The 18,129-nt window shown below is 41.5% G+C and overlaps 1 protein-coding gene across 6 annotated transcripts in view; it reads right to left on the reverse strand.

Annotated features, from left to right (window-relative positions):
- Positions 1-18,129, reverse strand: part of kif1b (kinesin family member 1B) — a 250,476-nt gene that overhangs the window by 88,089 nt on the left and 144,258 nt on the right. For all 6 annotated transcript variants that reach the window (XM_068016948.1, XM_068016945.1, XM_068016944.1 and 3 more), the window contains exons 23-25: positions 17,706-17,884; positions 14,139-14,276; positions 800-918 (exon numbers count right to left, since the gene is read on the reverse strand). In XM_068016948.1, coding sequence (XP_067873049.1) covers positions 800-918; positions 14,139-14,276; positions 17,706-17,884 — 436 coding nt within the window. The remainder of the gene's footprint in view (positions 1-799; positions 919-14,138; positions 14,277-17,705; positions 17,885-18,129) is intronic.

Below are 18,129 nucleotides of genomic sequence, written 5' to 3' on the forward strand. Positions count from 1 at the left end.
TGCTAGGGCTCTTTGATGTCACACTCGGTCAAATGCTGCCTTGATGTCAAGGGCAGTCACTCTCACCTCACTTCTTGTGTTTGGCTCTTTTGTCCATGTTTGAACCAAGGTTGCAATGAGGTCAGGAGCTGAGTGGCCCTGGCGGAACCCAACTGAGTGTCAGTGAGCAGGTTGATAAGCAAGTGCCGCTTGATGGCACTGTTGACAACACCTTCTGTCACTTTACTGATGATCGGAAGTAGACTGATGGGGCAGTATTTGGCCGGGTTGGACTTGTCCTGCTTTTTCTGTACAGGACATACCTGGGCAGTTTTCCACATTGCTGGGTAGATGCCAGTGTTGCAGCTGTGGAACAGCTTGGCTAGGGGCACGGCAAGTTCAAGAGCACAGGTCCTTCAATGTTATTGCCGGAATGTTGTCAGGGCCCATAGCCTTTGCAGTATGCAGTGCCTTCAGTCGTTTCTTGATATCACGCGGAGTGAATCAAATTGGCTGAATACTGGCATCTGTGATGCTGGGGACTTCAGGAGTTAGGCAAATCTCAGCATTATCAACTCCATCACACGAAGGAAGCTTTCTTCAATTCAGACAACAGACTTGGTCAAGAGCTATTTTACCCTTTTAAATCACAGAAGGAATTAAAATTAAGTCCATTACACTCGTATTTCAGTAAAAGAACAATTTATGTATCAATCTTCACAAACATAACAGCATAATTGAAGCTTCATGTTATCCCATTATCAGGGTTACTAATGTTACTGAACTTCCACATTGAGAAATCCAGCTCGTGAAAACCCACCTGTGATGGCCTGTACGCCTACTCGGAGAAAGCCTTGAACATCCCCCTTCTCACTAACTATGGCAATTCTGTGAACAAGGGGCACTGGATATAGCAAATTGCTGAGGTAAACAAATGCTCTGTGAACAAAGAAAGAAAACAGACACAAAACTATTATTTAGCTAACCATTTGAAGATTGCATGAATGTTTGCAACAACCGACAGTAGGGATGTGCAGATATCTTCAGATCATATCTTTTTTAGAAATGGGGACAATTAAGTCCAGATAAATGCATAAAATTCCAATGAACCATTTTCTTTTATTTCTACTGTAGGAAATGTCATCCAAGCAGATTTCTGGTCAAAGGTGTACATAGGTCAGGATTTAACGGTGTGATAGTCTGCTGGAAAATAAATTAATTTCAGATTTTACAGGGAAAATGCCTCACTGAAACACTGACTTATATGTGTATGTTTGTTCTGAAAGACACCAGCTACAAAGGTTGTCAATGCCAGAGACTTCTTTATTTAAAATAAAACAGAGCTTTGCATTGTATTTCTAAAAACCCACCAGGTATCTTCATTTCCAGCTGGAGCTTCATCTAAGTTCACCTAAAAATCCCAATATAAAGATGTCAACTTCTATTCAGATTGACAGAATGCGTTCACGGCTTTTCTTGCTACGTTAAACTATCCAAATTTTTACACATCTGTCTGATTTGATTTGCCATGTTTTGTATGTTTACCGATTTAATGAACCTTCAGTTTACCTCTGATGGTTCTGGTTGGAATTACCTGGTCACAAATTGTGCCCATAAGTCATGTTAACATGACGACTGCCTTGATACAGCAGTTAGCAATAAAGCACAGATAACAGTAACTCTACCTTTGTCACCAGAGATCCTAAACAGCCTTAAGTAGGCAGCAACTTAACATGTCCTGGTACTATTTCCAATCCAACAGAATCAGTTGCTGATTTGCCAATTGTAATTAATTCCCTCTATGGCCCACTCCTCCTTTCCTAACCTGGGGAACTGGGAAACACTATTAGATGATTCCTAATGCATCAATAACGTTATGTTCTGCATTTTAATTCAGAAAAATTCAGGATCTGTAAAAAGGATCCTTAAATATAACATTTGGTGATACCTCAGGCAGCCGTAGTGTCTTTATGAGTCACTTAAATGGGATGTCTGCAAATCCTTACTGTTCAGACGGACAGGTCTATAAAACTCTAATTACAACTATGGCAAATTACACCCCCGACCCCATCATCAAGGCCAATGCTTCAAATATACTTATTTACCAACAACACATCTTCCAACTGTGAGGGGGAAGGGGGGAGAGGGAGGGATAAAGCTGTAAAATGAAAACTAAACACAAAAATGAATCAAACTGAAGTAAACACAAAAGTTATAAAAACAGGAAAAACATGGCAAACTGCTAACATTATGAAGGTTAAAAATAACAAGACAAAATAAGATCTAAAACAGAACGAAAGGAATCACATGAGCCTTATTCAGTCTGCTTCGAGCCAGTAACCACTCTTACTACAAAAGGTTACCGTAAAAAAAAAACAAGCAAAACAGCGCTAATGTTTACATATTTGAATAATCAGAAACAATCCAAAAGGTTGGCAGGAATAATTAGTATCAGTTGCAGCATTTATCAGCACAACTATACTTTTAGTAAGGAATGGTAAAAAGAATGGAAATAAGGATACAACAACTGTAGTCACTAAGTTATTGAAACATGTATGCCCATCTACTGTCAATGTAGAAATCTTAGCATTTATTTTGCAGGACTAGTCAGAAGCCCTTGGGCCCATTTGTTAAGTGTGAAATGTCTAAAGATATTTAGAATGCAGTACAGTCATTCTACCTTGCACTCTTTCTCACACAAGCTCTGCTAAGCAAGCATATCTTTTCTTTTTTGAAAAGAGAAAACTAGAAAGATTTTGGAAAAATCACAGTGGTGTCTCAGACATCTGACAGTTTGCAATTCATAGTAACATCTATGCTTAACGTGCCTTTCTTTAAGCAGACTGAAGAGGTTGAAACAACATCAGCAGTAAGATTGGTGAGGCAAAAAAATGGCATGTTGACAAAACAAATTCCAAACAAAACAACCTTCCAACTAAAACTCTTAATCAAAGTAAAAGTTACAGCCAATAGTAAGGGAATGTTGAACTAGGAACATGCAAATATGCAGTTGAGGACACGACACAACTTTTACGATTTTTAAAAAAATTCATTGTAAACGTGAAATTGTCATACAGTCCCAGCATGCCATGGGAGACAGCTAAAGGGACGAGCTCTTTTACCGTTGGAAGTAAATTCAATGGAATATTTATTTATACAGCAAAACCTGATGATATTGCATATCACTACCAGCATTCCAAAAACATGGGTCAATTTATTCTGGAATAGCTATTCTGGTTCACATCATAACACTGCAGACTGTGGAATATAAATCTACAGTGAATCTAAAGGGAAATAATCGTGCAAGCAATATCAACTTTTTCTGGACAGTCTAGCAAAGTGGGGCCTTGCATATAACTAATAGAGTACTCCAGGAATAACACTAATGTGCAAATAACATGGATCTCAATGTAACTTAATCACATGGCTCCTGCTAACCTGTTTAGCTTTACTTTTATAACCTTCTTGTTCTAAATTCCTCTTGGAGTTTGGACTTAACTTCATTTTAGTGCTGATCTGATCTTGTAAAACCCTATCAGGCCAATAAATATACATTCAATATAAATTTGCCTGGAAAAATTAGGTATGATAATAAGGTATGCTGCATTAATTTAGAAGAGAATCACATTGCATTTTCTCATACAATAGTTCAGAAATTCATGTACATTCTCTGTATCTAATCTGGTTTCACTTACTTTACTGTCTGCACAGTATATTTAGTTTAGCTCATGGAATTAGGTGAAAATTTGTACATCTGACATCTGGTTTGTCCCAATTAGTCAAATAATTGAGAACAGCAGCATCATAACTGAAAAGGAATAGTTTTTCCATTACCCTAGTTTGGATCAATACAACATATTTCACATCCTGTAGTGTGTACCTTTAGTGATGTGTTATATCAGAGATTTGATTTTTTTTTTTAAATTGATGTTTTGTTTCCAAATTCTCACTGCTGGCATCAGTGGGGCATGTGTTCAGTTAGGAGGAGACAACAGCCTGGGTAAGGTGCTACCAATAGCACTGAGTGCCAGCTGAAGCAAAAGGGGATTGGGGTATTTTGGACCACAGGAAAATATTTATACAAAGGTGCAGAGACCAGTGAAAAATGTGTACTGCCGAAATCCAGTTTCAGCAATAGTACAGGACATGTCAAAACTTTATATCTAATCAGAATTCAAATACTTGCTACTGGATCTTCAGCAGTACACCCAAATTTTACACCACTAAGGACAATTTTATGAATCGATTTTGATCCAGTGGCACAGAAGTCTTTGGACGGACAACCTGCCTTAGTTATCTGCAGAGGGATGGTACAAAAGGTCTGAAGAATAGAGGGAAAAATACTGATAAATTCTGGAACATAAATGCAGTTTTCATTAAATTTCTTAAGGAAAGACATTTATCCAACAACAGCTTCCCAATTTATTCCACTCAAGTCATTATTCTTATCTGTAATGGTGACAGCAACCTCAGTACTGGAGTACACTGATAGAATTGGTCTGTTTAAGGCAGCCAATAAATTGCCTAATCTCATACAGGGAACTGCTGGCGACAGGAATTCATGACAGCGCTAATTGAATATATTTTGAAATCAAGGTTAAATGTTCTCACTTGGGAATGCCTGCGTCAATTTACAAATGAACAGTTGGGCAACCATGATTTTTAAGTGAAAATGATTCAAGATCGTTCAAACCATAAACAACCCTAACACCATGAGCTGAATAGTGTGATAGAACAAGGCAAGAATTCTTTCCGTACGTTGTTAATTACAGTGGTTTTGTTGCCACAAATTGTAAGGGCTTTCAATGTAAAGAGCTAGTCCCTTCCCACTGTTCTCCAAAGAACCTCACCAACCTTCCCACTAAAATGAACCAGGGGGACCGGTCATAAAACGGATCCTGCCCATCGCCGAAGATGTCTGATCCCTCTTCATTCCCCAGGTCTGAGCTAGTATCGTCCACAAAGGCTTCATCGTCCAGATCTTCAATCTCATCCTGCTGCTCATCAGCAAGCTCGGTGATGTCAGAATCAGCTGTGGAGAAGGTGGGCGAGGGCGTGCGATCGGCAAGGTGCTCATTCACACAGCCATGGAAAATTGGGGAACTGGAGTATAGTTAAGGGCAAGAAAGGGTTATTTTCCATTGTACAAGTCTAATTTGACTTCAGAAAAAAAAATGGGTGTTAATGATTATTTCAATCTCTTCAAGCTAGAAAGTAAAATCGCATGCTTAACCTTTTATATTTCATTTGCTGCAACAAACATATAAAAATAGAGAGCCAAAAACACAAGTTAAGCGGCACACCATAATGAAATATAGATCCGTTTTTAATTGCATCTTAAGATCCCTTCTCTCAATTTACCCAAATCCATTTGATCAGCTGACCCACATCATCATTTTAAAAATCTTTTAAACTATTTGACTGCATATTTTGGGAACAGAAATTACAATTTGGAAAATAAACAAAGAATGAACTAAAATTTATAGAACTCCTTTCATGTCATCAGGACATCTCAAAATGCTTTTCAATCAATTAACTACTTTTGAAGCGTAGTCACTTATTATGTAGGCAAATGCAGCAGTCAATTTGTACACAGCACGGACTCACAAAGAGCAAAGAGATAAAATGACTGGTTAGTTTGTTTTAGTATTAGTTGAGGGAGGGGAGAAGTGGTTGGGGGGAAACAGGAGACAGTCCAAGGGATGGGAGGCATTGAGGGGCAACATAACAGAAAGGCTACAGCTATCGGGGATTCAATAGGGGATAACATCTGCAGTCATGATGCAGAGTCAAGGAAACCTATCCAATGCCAGGGTAAGAGACATCTTGAATCAGCTAGAAAGAAATTTGACAAGGGAAGGGGGAGAACCAGCAACATAAGAAAAAACAGGGAGAAAGTCCTGTTGAGGTATCAGGAGCAAGGCACTAATTCAAAAAGCACAATCTCAAGGGTAGTAAACTATGGATTATTACCCGAGCATCATACTAAATGTCATAGGGATAAACAGATCAGGAAAATATATACGCATGACTGAAAGACTGGTGTGCCTTTTCACAGAACACTGCCACCAGTAATTTAATAGGAAGAAACTGTACTGATGGGACCGGCAGCACCTGAACTGGACTTGAACTAAGAAACTAGTAGAAGGGATAAATAGAATGGAAGAAAGAACTTTAAACCAATAGAGACATGGGAGGGTCTAGGTTTAAAATGTAATAATCTGAAGATAAAAAAGGGGATAACAGCAAAGATCAGAGAACAAAAGGAGTTGATGTTCATACAAATACTGCTAATATTAAAATACCTGTTAAAAAATAAAGCAGTGATGAAAAATGAGAAGACATTACAGTGCCTGTTGCATGATTGCTTCAAGAGTGATGCCCCTTTAAGAACTCAGTATGCTAATAAGCTAAGTACTAGGATGCAGTCACGTGACTAGAAGTCATTGTCACTCAGTAACTGTAACACCCCAGACAAAGATTCTGTACAGTGTCATGCAGGCCCCCACCTGCCAAGAATGAGGCACATTAATTTTGCCACATGGACATTAAACTTCAAATTGTTGCTGGGAAGAAAAGAGGGTCTATTACAAGGAATTGCCAGGCCCCTAGCCACAAAGACATTTTTGAATACTAGCAGACAGCGTTGGAACAAAGGAACCAGTCCCTGCTCCCAATACACAGAACAGACGTGGTCAGACATGACTAACTGGCTGCTGCAGAGTTTTGTACGGAGTTTTAAATTGGAGAAACTGTGTGCTTGAAGACAGAAAGCTCTTGGCTCCTGGATTGAGAACATTTCTCTCCTGTCTGCTCCCATCTCTTTCTCACCAGCTTCAGAACCCATTGAAGACACAGGAACCCCAAGAGAGAAAAGTCTCCTAAAGTGAACAAGGTTTAAGGAGGATACTGGGCCCAACAAAAAGCAAGAATTACCTACAAGCAAGAGCTACCTACAAAAGGACTCTACAGTGAGCTCGAAGCACAGTAATAAGAAACTCTTCAGATATTGCCTCAGACCTCTCCACCCTATTTTTCTTCTGCTCTTTTCTGTCCCGATCTGCATGTGTGTATCACGCATGCATGCTAGCATGGACACGTTGTGCATCCATAGGCATTAACCGAATTAAAGTTTAAGTTTTAATAAATTTCACTTTTCTTCTTTAAACCTAAGAAAGCCTGTTTGTGCTCATTTCTTTACCTTATAATTGGAAAGCGATGAACAAGGATTCATTACAGTTGACTAGGTGAAGGCTGAAAGGGACCCCTAGACACCTTTCTCACCTGGTTGTAACAATAGTTTGCTCTGTATTGTATATACTAGTTTAGTTGTTGATAAACCTGTTAGAGATCTTCAAAGAAACTGGAATCTATGTATCTCACTGTGTTACTCAGGATAACCCAAAAAAGACATGAAATTGCCCATGCAGTAATGTGCAGAACATCAGCAACCAAAAGTGTGATGGGTCAAAAAGTGTGATAAATACACCATCAGGGGATTTGGGCAGGGCAGGGACAGTTTTTTAAATCAGAGTAATGTACATAAATGAACATAAGAAATGACACAAGTGAGTTGAGGCACAAAATCAGCTTAAAGATGATGATATGGTAGGTGTTAGAGATCTGGCTACAAGCTGGGCAGGATGACTGGCAGCTAAAAATATTCCAGGATATAGGATTTTCAAAAAGGCCAGAGAAATTATGAAAAATGGGGGAGCAGCAATATTGATAAAGGCAAAATCACGGCATTGGGAAGAAAAGACATACGCAAGAGTAAACAGACAGTGGAAAGAGTTTGGATAGAGAATAAAGATAGGAAAAGTAGAGAATGCAAGACTCAGGTGGAAACAGTCTCCAGACCTTTGGGGAAATTTGTAAATGCAGAGATCACAGAAGCATGTGGCGGAAACAATGTCTTTATAATGGGAGATGCTAATTTTCGCAGGAAATAGCTCAAATAGTAAAGGCAATGAATGACATGTATTTGGGGCAATTTTCTGGAACAGTATGTTTTAGAATTGACAGGACATAAGGCCACACTAGGTTTAGTGAGCAGGATTGAACCAGAATTAGTTAACAATCTGACTGCAATATGCAGAGTATCAGCAACCAAAAGTGTGTCAGACCACAATATAATTGAATTTGAGAGGGAGAAGCAGGAGACACAAAGCAAGATTTTAAATTTAAGTACAACACTGTTTGAAGAGATGGCAATAAATTGACAACAGTAAGCTGGACTGAGCTGTTAGCAAGCAAACCAACAGACAACCAGTGGGAAATATTCCAAAAAGTATTTGGTACAATATAGATTAGATTAGAGATACAGAACTGAAACAGGCCCTTCGGCCCACCGAGTCTGTGCCGAACATCAACCACCCATTTATACTAATCCTACATTCCTACCAAACATCCCCACCTGTCCCTATATTTCCCTACCACCTACCTATACTAGTGACAATTTATAATGGCCAATTTACCCATCAACCTGCAAGTCTTTTGGCTTGTGGGAGGAAACCGGAGCACCCGGAGAAAACCCACGCAGACACAGGGAGAACTTGCAAACTCCACACAGGCAGTACCCGGAATCGAACCCGGGTCCCTAGAACTGTGAGGCTGCGGTGCTAACCACTGCGCCACTGTGCCGCCCCCATAGTTTAGTTTAGTTTAGAGATACAGCACTGAAACAGGCCCTTCGGCCCACCGAGTCTGTGCCGACCATCAACCACCCATTTATACTAATCCTACACTAATCCCATATTCCTACCACATCCCCACCTGTCCCTATATTTCCCTACCACCTACCTATACTAGTGACAATTTATAATGGCCAATTTACCTATCAACCTGCAAGTCTTTTGGCTTGTGGGAGGAAACTGGAGCACCCGGAGAAAACCCACGCAGACGCAGGGAGAACTTGCAAACTCCACACAGGCAGTACCCGGAATTGAACCCGGGTCGCTGGAGCTGTGAGGCTGCGGTGCTAACCACTGCACCACTGTGTATCCAGTACATACCCCTAAAAAGACAAAAGATCCACTTGTGCATTTGAACAACTACAGTCAACAAACAAGGTAAGAGATAGTGTTAAGCCTACTTGCAAAAATAGTGGCAATCCAGTGGACTGGATATTAAATTAATTATTATATTAAAAAACCAAAAGGATATAAAGGATGCAGTATGAACAAACAATTGCAAAAGATACTAACAGTGTAAGTTTTTATAAATATGAGAAAGAGTGCAGCAAAGGGGATCATGGGCCCAATACAGACTTTGGGGGGTCCAAGTATGTAGATTAAAATGTCATAAACAGGTACAGAAAATAATCAAAATGGCTAATAGAACGCTGGTCTTTATTTCCAGAGGATTAGAATATAAATCGGGTAGAAGTCATGCAGTAGTTATACAAAGCCCTGGTTAGACTACACCTGGAGTACTGTGTTCAGTTTTAGGCACCACACCTCAGGAAAGATATATTGGCCTTGGAAGGAGTAGATTTACTAGAATCATACCTGGACTCCAAGGGTTAAGCTACGCAGAGAGATTAAACAAACTAGGGTCGTATTTCCTGGAGTTTAGAAGATTAAGGGTAATCTGAACAAAGTTTTCAAGATTCAAGGGGAACAGGTAGGGTAGATTGGAAAAAATATTTCTTCTGGTTGGGGAAGCATAGCCTAAAAATTAGAGCCAGGCCTTATAAGAGTGAAATTAGGAAACACTTCTACACACAAAGGGTGGTAAAAGTTTGGAACTCTTCTCTGTAAATGGCAAGTGATGCTAGATCGATTGTTAATTTTAAGTCTAAAATTGATGATACCTTTGGCCAACAAAAATTTAAGGGATATCAGGCAAAGGCGGGTATATGGAGTTAGGTTGCAGATCAGCCATGATCTCATTGAATGGAGGTGGAACAGGCTCAAGGGGCTGAATGGCCTACTCCTGTTCCTATGTTACTAAAGACAGATACATTTATTGGAATCTATCAGGGACAGAGTGATTGACCAACTCAGGCTAGTTCAAATGCTCAAAGAGAAGCAGCACAGATTTATGAAATGCAAGTCATGTCTGATGGGTTGATAATTGGTTGGGAGGTAGGAGCTGGAGAGTAGGGGATAAAGGGGGTGTACTTTGATTGGCAGAATATAACAAGTGATGTTTCCCAGGGATCTGTACTGCAGCCTCGGCTTTTCACCAGATACATCAATGACTTGGATGAAGGAATAGAGTGTTCTATATCCAGATTTGCAGATGATACTAAGTTAGGAGGAACAGTAAATTGTAACTTACTGCTTACATCTGCACAAAGGGACTTGGGACAGATTAAGTGAAGGACTAAACTGTGACAGTTGAGTCTAATCTGAGGAAGTGGGAGGTCATCCACTTTGGATCCAAGAAAGACAAATTAGAATATTTTTTAAATGGTGAGAGGCTAGATACTAAAGAGGAGTCAAGGGATTTGGCTGTCCATATACACAAGTCACTAAAAGCTGATGCACAAATACAAAAAGTTATAAAAATGGTTAATAGAGTGTTGTCATCTACCTCTACAGGGTAAGAATGCAAAGAGGACGGAAGTTATATTCAGTTGTAGAGCCTTGGTCAGAGTTCACCTAGAGTACTCTGTTCAGTTTAATACAATGCATCTCAAAAAGTGTGTTGGCTTTGGAAGGGTTACAGTGCAAATTTATTGAAATAATAGAAGTTTAAAAGGCTAAATCATGAGAACAGGTTGCATAAACTTGTGTTGCATTCTCTTGAGGTTGAAGGATTATCTAACTATGGTGTTTAAAATGATAGATGGATTCAATAGCATAGATACAGAGAAGCTATTTTCTTTGGTGGGGGAATCCAGAACAAAGTGGTACAAACTTAAAATTAGAGCTAGATTACTCAGGAGGGAAATCAGGAAGCACTTCTTCCACATAAAGAGTAGTGGAAATCTGGAATTCTCTCTGCCGCCGCTGCTCCCCCCCGCTCCCCCCCCCCCCCCCGCCTCCACCCAAAGAGCCTGTGGATGCTGGGGGTCAACTGAAATGATCAAGGCTGAGAATGACAGATTTTTCATTAGGTAAAGATATTAAGGGATATGGATATAAAGGCGGGTCAATGGAGTTGAGATACAGTTCAGCTATAATCTAATTAAAATGACAAAAGCAGCTCAAGGGACTAAATAGTCTACTCATTCTTAATTAGGGAGGGAGAAGGAAGGAGACAGACAGGAAAAGGGGGAGTTACAGACACACGTACACACAAAGAGACAGAGACGCACACAGACGCACACTTTTTTGTTGGAACTCTGAAGTATTTTATCCTTATTTTTCCTTTTTTTAGTTCGATGTTATCTTCTCTTTGGGAACCAAAGCACTCCACACCAATGGACAGAGAGGTGCCCTGTTCAATGGCTTTAGAATACTGCTCTTCAGCCAAGAATTGGGAAATGCCTAAGACTCTTGTAGGTCGGGTTTGCCTTCAGGGTATTCCCTCACTCTGGGAAAGCAACTTATTTCAGCTTGGTGCCTTTTCCGAACAGCCCAGAGACTGGGACCTCACCAGGTACATGTTCACTGGGAAGAATCCATACCTACCGTTATGGCTCGCCAATAAAGTGGCCTAAACATGCCACTTCTGAACAACCAGACAGACCATGGTATTTCTTGAATACCTTTTTCCTCCCACATTTTAACAGGAGGTAAAGGATTTTTGATGTCACGTTACCAAAATATTCTTCCGAGCTCGGCAGCTCGCTCTTAAAAGATTCTTCAGGGACACAAACATTTTAGCAGATGCATGTGTTATTGATGCAGCTCTGAGCCGTTGGGAGATAGGAAACCTTAGAAACCACTAACTCAACTTTAGCAGCTGGTTAATCCTTTTACATCTGCAGCAGCTCAGCAAATGTCTGCTGCAAATGACCAATGACATGTTTCTCTATATATGGGCCAAATATGATCCACATAAAGAGTGCTGGAATTTCTTTTAATACCAATATTCTTCACAAAGGGCATGTCTAGTCAAGGTTTTTGGAGGTTCAAGTTCTTCTCCTCTCCCAGTCCCCAAAGGCACCTTGCAAGCCCAACAGTGCTTAATATTTTCTTCCCTTTCCCCTACGCTCAATATGAAAGCAAATATGATCGTTTTGGAATGAAGATACCTTTCCAGCTAAAAAGAACGAAAACAAACTCAAGTTAAAGAAGATGTGGATGTCTGCCACAGAAGTTTTTGCTTCTCATAAAAAGCGGATAGAAAACTGAAGGCAACAAGATTGTTTAGTTGCTAAATGCCAATGCATCCTGTGTAGATGAATGGAAAATTGCAAGCATTTGATTTAAGAAACAAACTACAGAAGGATTAACTGATATCCTGGAGTGATTTGTAAGGTAACCTAATTCAGGGCTCAAGCGACACCATGCGAAGTGCACCTGAACCCCCGAAATGAGACTACTGCCTTCTAAATCACCTCCTTATGTCCACCACTACTCATACCTTTTTAAGCTATCCAAAATGCTACATGTTATCCAGTGAATTGCTGAACTCTGGAGGGTTCCACATTTGATCTTCAATCAGTCTCAGTCATCATAGTGGGAGTGCACTACACTTGTTCTCAACATTATTTCATTGGGACACGGATATAGTGACAGGTTTTGCTGCTTCTAATAGCTATCCAGTAATCTCTGCGAAAAATATGCATGCACGAATTTAAGGTCAAGGCAAGTCTGTGCGTGGCTATGATGTCCCTCTAATCAAAGTACCTTGCATATTCACAGTCAATCCTCACACAGGAGGCACGATGAGATGCCATGTGTGTTCGTGGGGGGGGCGGGGGAATTCAAGAGAAAAATAATAGCGAACGCGTGTGTTGAAGGTGAGAGATTTCAGTGCCACGAAATCAAAAGATTTTCTGTTTTAGGCACTGGATGTGAGTAGTTATTCCACATCATAGAGAGTGTTGTCTCTACTACTCTGCCCATCACATCACCAGTGTTAATTTTGTGATTCTGACACTGGAGTGAGTTTTTTTTTTAAATTCATTCACGGGATGTGGGTGTCGCTGGCAAGGCCAACATTTATTGTCCACCCCTAATTGCCCTTGAAGTGGTGATGGTGAGCTGCTTTCTTGACAACTGAGTGGGCTGCTCAGCCATTTCAAAGGGCAGTTAAGAGTCAACCACATTGCTCTGGGTCTGGAGTCACATATAAGCCAGATCAGAGAAGGATGCATATTTCCTTCCATAAAAGGGCATTTGGGAACCAAATGGGGTTGCATGACAATCGAGTAGTTTCATGGTCACCATTACCGATACAAGTTTTTCATTCCAGATTTATTTCATTTACTGAATTTAAATTCCCCAGCTGCTGTGGTGAGATTTGAACTCATGTCTCCAGATCATTAGTCCAGGCCTCTGCATTACCAGTCCTGTAACAACTATGCTACTGTTCCATTGCCATGTTGGTGCTGAACTTGACAATTTTGTTCTGTGAACCCACATCCACCAGGATCTGGGGTGAGACGAACTCAGTTATTTCAGATTGGACCCTTGCAACACTTCACTTGAAGATGAAACTCCAATCTGCTAACCTACAATTGACTAGAGCTGCACCTCCACTTCCCCGAAAGTGTTAATTTTTTCTGGACAACCAGAATGCGGCTTGCAGCTGATAATGTTTCAACAGTTGCGATCTTTGTTATAAACTTAAGTGATAATCCATAGTTTACTAATGGAGATTAACTGTCAGTACAGATTATGCATTAACCCGAGAGGTGCAGCAATGGCTCTGCAGGTGAGATTTTAATTTCATTACAATAATCAGACTTCTGCATAGTCAATGCCTGAAGGAATGTTGATTGGAAATTAAAAATGCTTTCTCAAATACAAACCTGAAAATAAAACAGACAACTTCAGTAGGAATTTTTGGTTACATTTCATGCATTTATGAATTATACAGGAAAGTGTGCTTCTGATAACTCTCATTCACTTGGCCTTGTTGATGTAAAACCTACAGTTGCAGTAAGTGCACTGTCGGGAGAAAATTAGCAAAAAAGCTCCGATAAAAATATCTATTTCAACAGTGTAGCAGACATCTAAACCAGTGTGGGTTTCTGCTCTGCAGCTGTCAACTTCGCTGCCAAATGGTTCTGATGTGAAGGAAAAACGCTGACATACCTTCCCACGAGCTTAAACCAATGGAAGCGGTCATAGAAAGGGTCACTGCCTGTCATCATGCTCTCGCTCTCATCCTGTGTGGTGGAGGTCATTTCCCCAGCATGATCATACATCTCACGCATTAGATCCAATCTCTGCCTGCACAAACAAAACATGCTTGTTTAGAACTGTATAGTTCATGGTCAAAACACTACAATATTTTGTACAGCAGCCTTTCACAAAGACAATGGGGAACTCGAAATTTACCCAAATGCATGCATACACAATTGTTGCTCAACATCATTTGTCTACATTCTGATCCCCTTTGCATCAATGCACAACGGGCCAAGGCAATCACAACTTATTTAAAAAGTGAACTGCAACACAAACCATAACTAGCAGCTCACTGGCAGTCATACTGAGCGTTATAATGGACATTCTGTAGCATACAGTGGTGGGCAACATTCTCTCCTCCTCCCCTCTCCAGCAAGGCAAAACAAAGAAAGGCAGTGATGAGGCAATTGCCAAGAGAGAACCTGAGAGGAAATTGTGATTAAGTCAGTGTAGGTCTCTAGACCAATCTTTTGTTCAGAAACTAGGAATAGTACAAGACAATCTACAGCAAAAAGAAATGGGAGGAAATTAACATTAAAATGGGAGCAGAGAAGGAAAAACAAGGTGTTTTCTTAACATCTTTTCCTCAGCACATAAAACTGTACAGTAACTCCAGATGGTGGTTCAAATTTTCTATTTTAGTTGGTGAGTAAATTCTCCCATAGAATTGACAGTCAAAAAAAAAACAACCAAGGTGGCAAAATGGGTGCAAGAATGAAATAATTTCTATTTATACAGCATCCGATCCCATTGCCAGCTCTGGAAGCAATTCGTGGAATTAAATACTCCACCTATGTAGGCAAGGGCACGACCATTTTGTGCATTACATGGTCCCACAAACTACGAGACAGACAACACACGCTGGGAAATTTCACAGCCCCCACCTGCTCGAATCCGAGCAACATCCCGCCCAACCCAAACTTGCCTGAATGTCTGCACCATGCATAATGGAAGACTAATGGATCAAATTTTTTTTTCTTTAAAAAACAGTTGTCTTGGAGGCAGGGAAGGTTATTCAGCAGGAAATTATTTTATCTTCAGTATGTCGTTAGTAAAGCAGGAGAGAGGAAGGGGTTACAGTTACACTGTGGGCAGCGTACTCTTATATCACTTTAAAGACTTCTTTCTTTTGGGCCTCCTTATCTCGAGAGACAATGGATACGCGCCTGGAGGTGGTCAGTGGTTTGTGAAGCAGCGCCTGGAGTGGCTATAAAGGCCAATTCTGGAGTGACAGGCTCTTCCACAGGTGCTGCAGAGAAATTTGTTTGTTGGGGCTGTTGCACAGTTGGCTCTCCCCTTGCGCCTCTGTCTTTTTTCCTGCCAACTACTAAGTCTCTTCGACTCGCCACAATTTAGCCCTGTCTTTATGGCTGCCCGCCAGCTCTGGCGAATGCTGGCAACTGACTCCCACGACTTGTGATCAATGTCACACGATTTCATGTCGCGTTTGCAGACGTCTTTATAACGGAGACATGGACGGCCGGTGGGTCTGATACCAGTGGCGAGCTCGCTGTACAATGTGTCTTTGGGGATCCTGCCATCTTCCATGCGGCTCACATGGCCAAGCCATCTCAAGCGCCGCTGACTCAGTAGTGTGTATAAGCTGGGGGTGTTGGCCGCTTCAAGGACTTCTGTGTTGGAGATATAGTCCTGCCACCTGATGCCAAGTATTCTCCGAAGGCAGCGAAGATGGAATGAATTGAGACGTCGCTCTTGGCTGGCATACGTTGTCCAGGCCTCGCTGCCGTGGAGCAAGGTACTGAGGACACAGGCCTGATACACTCGGACTTTTGTGTTCCGTGTCAGTGCGCCATTTTCCCACACTCTCTTGGCCAGTCTGGACATAGCAGTGGAAGCCTTACCCATGCGCTTGTTGATTTCTGCATCTAGAGACAGGTTACTGGTGATAGTTGAGCCTAGGTAGGTGAACTCTTGAACCACTTCCAGAGCGTGGTCGTCAATATTGATGGATGGAGCATTTCTGACATCCTGCCCCATGATGTTCGTTTTCTTGAGGCTGATGGTTAGGCCAAATTCATTGCAGGCAGACGCAAACCTGTCGATGAGACTCTGCAGGCATTCTTCAGTGTGAGATGTTAAAGCAGCATCGTCAGCAAAGAGGAGTTCTCTGATGAGGACTTTCCGTACTTTGGACTTCGCTCTTAGACGGGCAAGGTTGAACAACCTGCCCCCTGATCTTGTGTGGAGGAAAATTCCTTCTTCAGAGGATTTGAACGCATGTGAAAGCAGCAGGGAGAAGAAAATCCCAAAAAGTGTGGGTGCGAGAACACAGCCCTGTTTCACACCACTCAGGATAGGAAAGGGCTCTGATGAGGAGCCACCATGTTAAATCGTGCCTTTCATATTGTCATGGAATGAGGTGATGATACTTAGTAGCTTTGGTGGACATCCGATCTTTTCTAGTAGTCTGAAGAGACCACGTCTGCTGACGAGGTCAAAGGCTTTGGTGAGATCAATGAAAGCAATGTAGAGGGGCATCTGTTGTTCACGGCATTTCTCCTGTATCTGACGAAGGGAGAACAGCATGTCAACGGTCGATCTCTCTGCACGAAAGCCACACTGTGCCTCAGGGTAGACGCGCTCGGCCAGCTTCTGGAGCCTGTTCAGAGCGACTCGAGCAAAGACTTTCCCCACTATGCTGAGCAGGGAGATTCCACGGTAGTTGTTGCAGTCACCGCGGTCACCTTTGTTTTTATAGAGGGTGATGATGTTGGCATCGCGCATGTCCTGGGGTACTGCTCCCTCGTCCCAGCACAGGCATAGCAGTTCATGTAGTGCTGAGAGTATAGCAGGCTTGGCACTCTTGATTATTTCAGGGGTAATGCTGTCCTTCCCGGGGGCTTTTCCGCTGGCTAGGGAATCAATGGCATCACTGAGTTCCGATTTGGTTGGCTGTATGTCCAGCTCATCCATGACTGGTAGAGGCTGGGCTGCATTGAGGGCAGTCTCAGTGACAGCATTCTCCCTGGAGTACAGTTCTAGGTAGTGCTCAACCCAGCGGTCCATCTGTTTGCGTTGGTCAGTGATTATGTCCCCCGATTTAGATTTGAGGGGGGTGATCTTCTTGATGGTTGGCCCAAGAGCTCTCTTCATGCCATCATACATTCCTCTGATGTTTCCGGTGTCTGAGGCCAGCTGAATATGACTGCATAGGTGTTGCCAGTAGTCGTTTGCGCAACGCCTAGCTGTTCTTTGTGCAGTACTTCTGGCTGCTTTCACTTTAAAGACTATACCACTAAGTAGTGGAAGATTTGGAACTCTCCTGTTAATTAAGATATCAGGATATTCATGATGCACTGTGGAAGTACTTTCTAGAACTGGATCATAAAAGCATTCTAGGAAATATAGTGCAAGCTGGGTATGAAAGACACTTCGCCTGACAAAAAGGGATACTGTAACATACAACATAATTAGCATGCCGAAAAGTTAGGAAAATATTTAAGACATCCTTACTTGAGTTTCTCCAAGGACCAATAATGTGTTGCACCATTCTTCAGATCTTGTACCTCTACTGCAACAACAGTTCTTGAGAATTGTTGAACGTTACGATCTGATTCAGCCTCAACAGGGAGCAATTCAGGTGGAAGTGGGGAATACAGAGTGTCTGTGAGCAGCACGAACTGGAATTGCACCTGAATACAAAGTATGGTGGGGGGCGGGGGCAAGAAAAATCAACGGTGAAATTACCAGCTCGAATTACCATTGCTACTCTGGCAAATGTCCAGTATCTCTTTCCCAAAGCATCAATAACTGATGTAATACATGGTATAATGGAGAAATAAAATATAGCATAAAATGGTCTCCTTACCTAAAGAAGGACATACTTGCCTTAGAGGGCATGCAAGGTAGGTTTAATAGACTGATTGCTGGAATGAGA

Source organism: Heterodontus francisci, chromosome 37 (genome assembly GCF_036365525.1).
Source record: "Heterodontus francisci isolate sHetFra1 chromosome 37, sHetFra1.hap1, whole genome shotgun sequence".
In the NCBI taxonomy this organism is placed as follows: domain Eukaryota; kingdom Metazoa; phylum Chordata; class Chondrichthyes; order Heterodontiformes; family Heterodontidae; genus Heterodontus; species Heterodontus francisci.